Genomic DNA, 8,643 nt, shown 5'->3' on the forward strand with positions numbered 1-8,643 from the left:
ACGAATTCAAAGTATCTCTTCTCAAATTATCATTGTGCAACAGGTTAAAACTCTGTTTCGTTGGCAAATTAAAATGAATCTACTACACGGTTTGTTTTCGGTGCTATTTATCGTTGAATTTTCAGTAAGTTTTTTTCACTTTTATCCAATAAAATACGATATTTCTGTAGAACTGGAAGTGAACATGAAATTTCTTTTTCTAGGAACTTCAAGGAAAACGTAAGACAAATTTTGTTTTCGTACACGCTTTTTATGATTCCAAGAGATTTTTCATTTAAAAATTTCAACTCTTTTCTCTAATGAACAGATGGCTTTTTCTCGCAAGCTCTTCTCAAGGGCGAAGTAATTGAAAACATGTCACAGGCAAAGTTTGTAGCTGGAATCTATGCCCCTACAAGTAAGTTAACTTTAGAATAATTTTTATTCTTTTTTTCGTGTGAATTTTTTATTCAAATATTCTATCAATTTTGTGTGTGTTCATTTTTGCTTGTACTGAGACGAAACGATTTCATTACAGAATATTTGTATGCATTCAAAGACAATTTAACTGATACTGATAGGGAAATGGTAATTACATGTACCGCATTTATTCTGTCAAAAACGGAAATTATCACGAATGCCCATTGTGTGGCTGGCGCTCCATATGCCTATGTGGTAGCTGGTACGAAAGTTGCATCATACGAATATCAACAAATAAAAATCAAAGTCGAAAAAGAGAACATTGCATGGCACCCTCATTAAAGTCATTTAATTGTTGGTGCATTTGATATTGCCAAAATTACACTGAAAACGCCGTTAGAATTCAGCGATACCGTTGGCAGTATCAAACTCGTGGACAACGATTACAAATTGAATAACTCATCAGAAGTGGTCACTGTCTATGGGTATGGCGTGTTGAATTCACCAATGATATTGAGGCGTTGCGATGCGAACTATATATCTGATGTCGATCGTGTCAGCGCATTTAACCCACGTCAAACATTGTACTTTACCACTAGCGAAGCTACGAACGATGGCGAAATTCTTACACCTGGTGATTCGGGTGGACCAGTCGTTTCAAAAACAAATGGCAAAATCGTGGGCATAGCTGTGGGTATAAATGGAACAACAGGTCGTCGCGGAATGTTCCTCCCAATTGCATCATTCCTTGATTTTATCCATGATCCAAAGGTATCTAATCTCAATGCCCCAATTTGCATTTCAATACGGGAACAAAATGTATTTTTGCTTTTATTTCAGAGCGTGAAACCACTTCCACCTTCGCTTACACCTAACGAAGCTAAATTCTTAGCCGATATATCGGTACCGGGGAGTAAGTGTGCTTTCAAAATTTGAATTAAATCAATTTATTATCTGGTTTTTAACCTCACTTTTAATCTTCATTTTTTTTTCGGCGGCGAAAGAGGAGATTTTTCATGTTTCATAAACCAATACTCATCCTGAGATATTTTTCTATTACAGAATTTCTTACCGTTACCAAGGAAGCATATGCCAACACCGACGAAGATTTTCGAATACACTCTAATGCAATCATTTTCTCGGAAACCGAGATTTTGACCTGTGCACATAATGTGCACGGCGCCCCATATGTCTATGTAATAGTAAATAAACTATCAAGCAATCCGACAGAAATCAAAGTCACCGAAGACCAGATAGAAATTCATGAGAAATACGCAGTGTTCGGATTCGCATTTGACATTGCCAAGATTACACTTAAAGAACCGTTGGAGTTCAACGAGAACGTCGGCAGCATCGATTTGGTGGACAAAGATTACAAATTGGCTGACCCGTCTGAAATAGTCTCTGTCTATGGTGATATGACATTGGATGGAACAGCGAGAACGAGACGTTTTGATACAAAGTATTTGGATGGCGCCATTTGCAAATCGAAATTGGGCGACCGATTTGATGCAAATCATTTGATGTGTTACACTTTAGATGAAAGCATGGGAACTCCCTTTACGTTCGGAGGACCAATGGTTTCGAAAAAGAATAACAAGCTCGTGGGCATGACCATAGTTCGTTATCCTGATGAACCGGTTATTTTTCAACCGATTGCACCGTTGCTCGATTGGATCCGAAAGCCAAGGGTAGGACGTAATCAAAGAAGAAGAATGGCTTGAAAGAGGGGGTTTCATGCGTCTGAAAAAGCTGAATACCGTCTCTTTTTTTGTTCCTGTCATTTGATGTTCAACAAAAGAACTGAATAAATTTGAAAATTTGAGAAAAATGCATTTTAGTTTTCATTCGTTAGTTTCATCTGCACGTAAGTTTGAGCGAGATAGCATGAGTTTTGGGCATCCCAGTGAATAGGTACTACGGAACTGGTGAAATGATGGCTCGGATTTACTCATAGCGTTTTGGAGGCGATGGACACATTATTTTTGCCGAATTCTGCTCGCAAATGCAAGTTCTGGCCATGTGTAGATTTTACCATATAAATCAATGTATAATCGCAGCCGCGCCGCGCTCTGACCTCAGAGATTTTCATACAAACCTGTCATGTAGACGGTCGTAACACAGGCAAAAATCGAAAAAAAGTTTTAAAAAAATGTTTTTAGATTCCAATAGAGTATTTTGTGTGCACCGTTGGAATTATCGGCACATTGAAATTCGCGCTCCCTACCACTTAATTTTCAGTCCGAAATCAAGTCACAACCGAAACTACCATTGAATAGCTGTGAAGGTAAAAATTGAATTAAAACAACTTACTTGTTCAACGCTAATCATATAAAAGAGAACCTTTTATTGAAGTCAACGGTATTTATGTGGGCGATACAAATGCATAATGTAACGTATGAATTACACACATATATACCGTGTGCATTGGACACATATGTGTGTCCAGCAGTGTGGTCATATGATAATATGACCGAATGTGAACGAAACACTATAGTTCACATTTGGTCATTCTGGCGCGACTCGCGAGCAAGCATCGGCATTGAGACGGCCGATGTTAATATATTGGCTGGCGATGTTGTATTACGTGGCAATGCTACGTTACATGGTGTATTCGCATTTGATCGATATTTGTATGTAATCAGCACAGCAGCTGCTATCATCGGGATTAGATAGATTGTAGCATAATGATGGCTATCATGGTATGAAAGTTGGTGTGGTAGTTGCGTTTGGAGCTCCTTTACCTGATTTTCCAACTCAATTATGTCATCTTTTGTGCTCAGTATGCGTGGCACCACTGATGCACTAGTGGGTCTCTTAAAGATCCCACTGGACATTGAGGGAATTAGTATGTCAAAAGGTTCACTCTCCATATCTCTTTGTCCATAGATTATGTGGTGGCGAGACGTGAGAATGCATTGAGAATTCAGTTTGAGGATATACATGATAACGCTACATCACGCATTGAACAAAAAAGTACCCTTAAAGTAAATTCTAGTCATTCTGAAATGAATTCACAACTTGAATATCAACGTACACACATAATATGAATGAGTGAGATTGAAAATAAGACATGTTCTGACAATATATCGTTATGATACAAAAACGAATGATTTTTTTAAAGTTTAACATCGGCAGAGAATTTTTCGAAGTGAAACACCGCAAGTTTTCGGTCTTTGTTGGACCATTGAATATGCTTACGTATGTTTATTTCATCGAATATTACACCGCAAATCAATTTCTCTCCTTTTTCAGCTTTCTCGGTGACCTTTTTCTTCAATACATTCAAGCAATGCTCATTGATGACATTGGGAGCCGTATTTAAATCGGAGTTTGCATACCAAGAACGAATTGTTCCTGAGTGTGGTAAGTGATTGTTAAATGTTTCACGGAGGAATTCATACGCTCTCGGACTATGAAAATGCATAGTGAAACAAAATTCTCGAAGCGATTCGGGGTATTTCTCTGTCGGTTTCAGTTTGTGAACAAGACTCTTGATTATTTGATTTTGTTTATCCTAAACAAAAAAAAAATCTTTGAAATCATACGTTCAATTATAATCAATTTATACATTAGATAACATTAGAATATTAACATTCATCTCGGCGAAAGCAATATTTTTTTCATTCGTCAGCTTATCCGATAAATTTGTCAACTGCTCTATTTATTTTTTTAAATCACCAATCTCTTTCGTTAGCTTTTGCTTCATTTCTTTATAGTACGCGATCCGTGCGACCATAAAAATTTTTTGACTTTCATTTTCTCGCTTGAGTTTTTCAATTTCTTGCTGTAATTTTTCACTTTGTGAAATAATTTTTTGAACCTCAATTATCGTAAACACTCCGAATTGTAACATAGTCCAAATTGTAAAATATTTGTAAAAAAAACACGATTTTAATATAGATACGAATTTTAAATCCGACACATTATATACATATTCGGAAAAAGCACGAATAAATCTATCTATGTAGAATAATTAAACACTGAAAATGTTTTAGTTTACATTCATTTATCCATTTTGAAAACAGCATCTAGTTTTTCACTGGTTTTGAGAGGAAAAGTTGAACTATGTTGCAATGTCAGGCTTCCTAATTCATTGTTTTTTTTTCACCAAATATATTAGTACCAATAGTACAAAATATTTGATGTTTTCATGAATTTCTACAGTGAAATGTTTTTGAAAATTTAATGAAACACTCTTTTTGCTATATATTCCGACAAATATTAATATTTTAGATAAATTCCATGATTTATCAATTGTAACTCATTCTTTCCGAGTTATAACATACAAGGCTGCTGTCAAACTGAATTTTGAATGAAAGTTCTATGGTTGATTTGGTGTTGACAGATATGACAGTACGCAATGTGCCGATCACTTAGTGTGTTGAAATGTATGATAGTGTAAATATTCTTGTTTGTGAAAATGTTTTAAAACAATAAATATTGAAAAACATAAAAGAAAAACAATCCAAAATCAATAGAATAAATCGAAATCACATCAAATTTGGAAACAATTGCGTGGAACCCAAACGGTACAAATTTTGACATTTCATAAAGTTTCGTCATAAGTTTGTGAATATATGTTTCAATTTGGAGTTTACAATATGGATAGTTCAGTTTCCAAATATGAGATTTCGTGTATTTTTGCGATTAAAATAAAAATTAAACTATTGAATGAATTTTTCGTTAATCAACCGATACATAAAAAAAAAAGCCAAATAAATTCTCTTTCGAATTGATATAAACATTTTGGGAATTCATGAAGTAATTTTGTAGAAATGGACATGCAAATCGGAAAACTGATAGTTTATGTTACAAATTGGAGTGTTTACGATATATTGCGCATGTCAGCATTTTCTTCTGTTCCAAATCCACCAACATTGTTGTGAGAATTCAATTCATATGAACCATTGTCATTTTCCGAATCTTCACTCTCGTCAATTTCGATCATCTCAACATTGAACAGACTCGGAATAGCATTGTATTTTAACGTAAACCTTTTTCCAACTTTTGATACGACATAATCCTCAGGCTCAAAATGTTCGATGCAAATCCATTGACTTGAGCCACATTTCTGTTCGTTCAATGCTTTTTTCCATGCTTCTTTGGCAACTGGATCTTTTGGGAAGCTGTAAAAATATTGTGAAAATTCAGAATCTTACTTCGTTTAAATTAAATCGTTTCATTTTTCTAACCTGAACATATGTATTCGAGAATTTTCAACTCCTTTAAAATTTTCACAACTTTTAATTTTACAATATAGTCGCATTTTGATCAGCCTCTCTGATCGTCTGTACAAATAGATAGGAAACGTCAAACAAGAACAATAAAGCGGCACCTGGCGACTGGTTGGAGAAATAGAGAACCATGCACATAGTTTGCTGTAACAAGTATGCGTCTGTGTTAGTTCTAACGTTGAAAGTATGACACATTGCATTTAGTCACCAGGTGCCGCTGTATTGTTTACTATTTTCATGATCAGAAAGGCTGATTTTGATCACGTATATAGTGAAATTTCGAATTAGATTCGTACGTTATTGACGTTAAACATAACTGCATCGGAAAACGCAGTACACACTGGAGCACTTGTAAACATTGTGAATATATGCATATTGCCCTCTTCAGCGAACGTTCGAAAACTCACTTCAGATGACATTCAAATAAATGTATTTTCATTGAATAATTTATTAAGAAAATCGAATATAAAACAAGCAAAAAATATATATTTATATCCGACGTGAGGTAGAAAAATTCTATTTAATCCTTCCTAACCGATTCTCACTTAAAGCTTCTTAAAACTTTTTTTTCAACGTGATAGAATGCATTTAGGCGATGAAAATAGTTTGAAAACATAAATTTACTGAAACTTAAATCCAATACGTTGCAAGAGTATAAAAAATAAATTCAAAACTAAAAAGAGAAATAAATAAATAATATTTCTTCATAAGCAACTGAAATTCCAATCAATATTCAAATATTTGCTTCATGACAACATTTTATATTTTCAACAAAAAATGTTTCATAGTACAGCATATCAAAAGCATGCAATTTACATATTATGGACATTGGACAGTATAAATTCAGGATTGAATATTCAATCAATCCAAAATATCAAAGTAAAAAAGTTCTTCTTGTAGTTTCAATTAAAAGATGACCAGTTACATTTTTAATAAAAAAAATTCCATTTAAATCTTTATTCAAGTAGATATTTTTCTTTTTTTTCACATTTTATTGTTTTTTGGGATGCAAATTATTGAAAGCAAACAGAAATGTTGGTTTATTAAAGACAAAAACCAAGCTTGAAAAATTAAACGTGCAAATTATTCGGAATCACTGACAAGTTGACCGAAACTTTCGTCCGATTCATCGATGTCTTCCACGAGTTTGATCTCTTTCGCTGGCACAGTATGTGATTTTTGTCCTTCGAACTTATCAAGCACTCCCAAAATGTACTGAGAAGTGTTTGACATTTTTTTTTGATGGACCATACTTGTTTGTAGACGGCTCAGCCAAATCGCACAATGGAATTAGACCTGGGATGCCCCGTTTAGGTAGTTGAAATGAAGTTGTCGGTTGGAGTGGAGTTATCGGTGCTGGCAAGTCGAGTAAATCTGGCACAACACTATATTGATAGTGATGACGGATCATCCATACAAATGAGATCCCCTTCAAAATCAGCTGGTGGCAATGCTGGTGCAGTGGGAATCATTGGTGTCGACAAGTTGGATGTGTTCGGTACATTGCAGTCAAGTATGGCTAATGCATGTTGTGCACCAACGTGGTTTTGCATTTCGACAGGTGGCAAAAATGGCAACAAAAGTACCTCAGAAGAAACCGAAGAAATGTTTAGTGGTGCAATATTCTCTTTGCTCTCATCAGATTCAGCATTGATTGTGGTGTCTGTGAGTGCAATTGAAGCGTCATCATCGTCAGACGAATCGGCAATTTGTTGTACCTCACTTGATTTTGGCACCGAATTGCTTCCATTGTTTTGCATGCCACTTGTACTAGCCTTCAATTGGTTAACATCACGCTCTACATCGCTCGATTTTGGTACCAAATCGTTGTGACCAATTTCAATCGCCTCAATACGATCATTGCCTGCTTGAACAAATCGTAGAAAAAAGAAATAAAATCAACCATTCAGTCGGAACTTGACATTAAAAATGAAACAAAAATAAACTGCACCATTGTATTGCATGCCACTTGAGCGATGCTCCATTTCGATGGCATCGTGCTGTAGCTCGCTCGATTTTGTTGCCAAATCGCTTTGATTATTTTCAATTGCGTCAATAGTATCAACATCTACTTTAATAAACCATAGAAAAAATAATTCAAATCAATTATTCAGTCGAAACTTGACAGGAAAATGGAAAAAAATGAAAAACAAAAACTCCACCATTATCTTCCAAGTCACTTGAGCCTTGATCAGATTCGACGACTTCACGTTGTACCCCGCTTAATTTTGGCGCCGAATCATTTCTATTGTTTTGGTTGCCGCTTGAGTCTGGCTCCAATTCAACGACATCACGTTGAAGCTCGCTTGATTTTGGTATGAAATCGCTTAGGTTGACTTCAATTTCATCAATAGTATCAACATCTACTTTTAAAAAAAAAGATAGAAAAATAATTAAAATAAATCATTCAGTCTGAGCTTGACAGTAAAAATGACAAAAAATGGATCAAAAATAAAGTGCACCATTGTCTTCCAAGCCACTTGAGCCTATATCAGATTCGACGACTTTACTTCCATCGTTTTGCATGCCGCTTGTGTTTATCTCCGATTGGTTGACATCATGCTGTAGCTCACTTGATTTTGGTGCAGAATTGCTTTGATCTATTTCCATTGCCTCAATATTATTACAGATGGGCGGACTATCTGATTAAGATTAATTAATCTTAATCAAACACCCAAAATTCGCGATGATTAATACGACCACTTAATCACTTTATCGCTATTAATCATGGTTAAGTGATTGTACAATTGATTAATTAATCATCGATGATGATTAAGTTGTTGTCCTAATCACGATGTCGCCGTGATTAACTGTGACAACTTAATCATGATTAAGTAAATAGTTAATCATGATTAAGATGTGATTAACGGAATGATTGTGTAGATTTAATTAATCATTAGACGTCATAAATGCAGAAATGTTGAAAATGATTCCCATTTTCCACAATCATTTCGTTAATCACATCTTAATCATGATTAAGAATTTACTTAATCATGATTAAGTTGTC

The 8,643-nt window shown here is 34.9% G+C and overlaps 3 protein-coding genes across 3 annotated transcripts; 2 read left to right on the top strand and 1 right to left on the bottom strand.

The window, feature by feature from the left end:
• Window positions 1-21: 21 nt before the first annotated feature.
• Window positions 22-741, top strand: LOC129570878 (uncharacterized). Its single transcript, XM_055450600.1, has 4 exons — window positions 22-124; window positions 204-219; window positions 308-397; window positions 518-741. The coding sequence occupies exons 1-4, from the start codon at window positions 74-76 to the stop codon at window positions 739-741; spliced, it is 381 nt and encodes a 126-aa protein (XP_055306575.1). The 5' UTR covers window positions 22-73.
• Window positions 632-2,697, top strand: LOC129570875 (uncharacterized). The gene is made up of 4 exons (XM_055450598.1): window positions 632-1,170; window positions 1,240-1,312; window positions 1,462-1,601; window positions 2,641-2,697. Exons 1-4 carry the CDS (start codon window positions 907-909, stop codon window positions 2,695-2,697), a joined length of 534 nt encoding a protein of 177 aa, XP_055306573.1. The 5' UTR covers window positions 632-906.
• Window positions 2,698-6,692: 3,995 nt separating this feature from the next.
• On the bottom strand, window positions 6,693-8,342 carry LOC129570876 (dentin sialophosphoprotein-like). Its single transcript, XM_055450599.1, has 4 exons — window positions 8,099-8,342; window positions 7,799-7,999; window positions 7,588-7,704; window positions 6,693-7,500 (listed from the first exon to the last, which is right to left on the bottom strand). Exons 1-4 carry the CDS (start codon window positions 8,244-8,246, stop codon window positions 7,022-7,024), a joined length of 945 nt encoding a protein of 314 aa, XP_055306574.1. The 5' UTR covers window positions 8,247-8,342; the 3' UTR covers window positions 6,693-7,021.
• Window positions 8,343-8,643: the final 301 nt, after the last annotated feature.

Source organism: Sitodiplosis mosellana, unplaced genomic scaffold (genome assembly GCF_009176505.1).
Source record: "Sitodiplosis mosellana isolate CC-2019 unplaced genomic scaffold, AAFC_SMos_1.0 Smas_scaffold_498, whole genome shotgun sequence".
Classification (NCBI taxonomy): domain Eukaryota; kingdom Metazoa; phylum Arthropoda; class Insecta; order Diptera; family Cecidomyiidae; genus Sitodiplosis; species Sitodiplosis mosellana.

Excerpts from the sequence above, each read along its gene's own strand:
- LOC129570878 (XM_055450600.1), top strand. The coding sequence starts at position 74 with ATGAATCTACTACACGGTTTGTTTTCGGTGCTATTTATCGTTGAATTT. Across the intron at positions 398-517 it reads TGGAATCTATGCCCCTACAA|AATATTTGTATGCATTCAAA; the intron begins GTAAGTTAACTT and ends ATTTCATTACAG.
- LOC129570875 (XM_055450598.1), top strand. The coding sequence starts at position 907 with ATGATATTGAGGCGTTGCGATGCGAACTATATATCTGATGTCGATCGT. Across the intron at positions 1,171-1,239 it reads ATTTTATCCATGATCCAAAG|AGCGTGAAACCACTTCCACC; the intron begins GTATCTAATCTC and ends CTTTTATTTCAG. Across the intron at positions 1,602-2,640 it reads CCCCATATGTCTATGTAATA|TCCGAAATCAAGTCACAACC; the intron begins GTAAATAAACTA and ends CTTAATTTTCAG.
- LOC129570876 (XM_055450599.1), bottom strand. The coding sequence starts at position 8,246 with ATGGAAATAGATCAAAGCAATTCTGCACCAAAATCAAGTGAGCTACAG. Across the intron at positions 8,000-8,098 it reads AAGTGGCTTGGAAGACAATG|ATGTTGATACTATTGATGAA; the intron begins GTGCACTTTATT and ends TTTTAAAAGTAG. Across the intron at positions 7,705-7,798 it reads AAGTGACTTGGAAGATAATG|ATGTTGATACTATTGACGCA; the intron begins GTGGAGTTTTTG and ends TTATTAAAGTAG.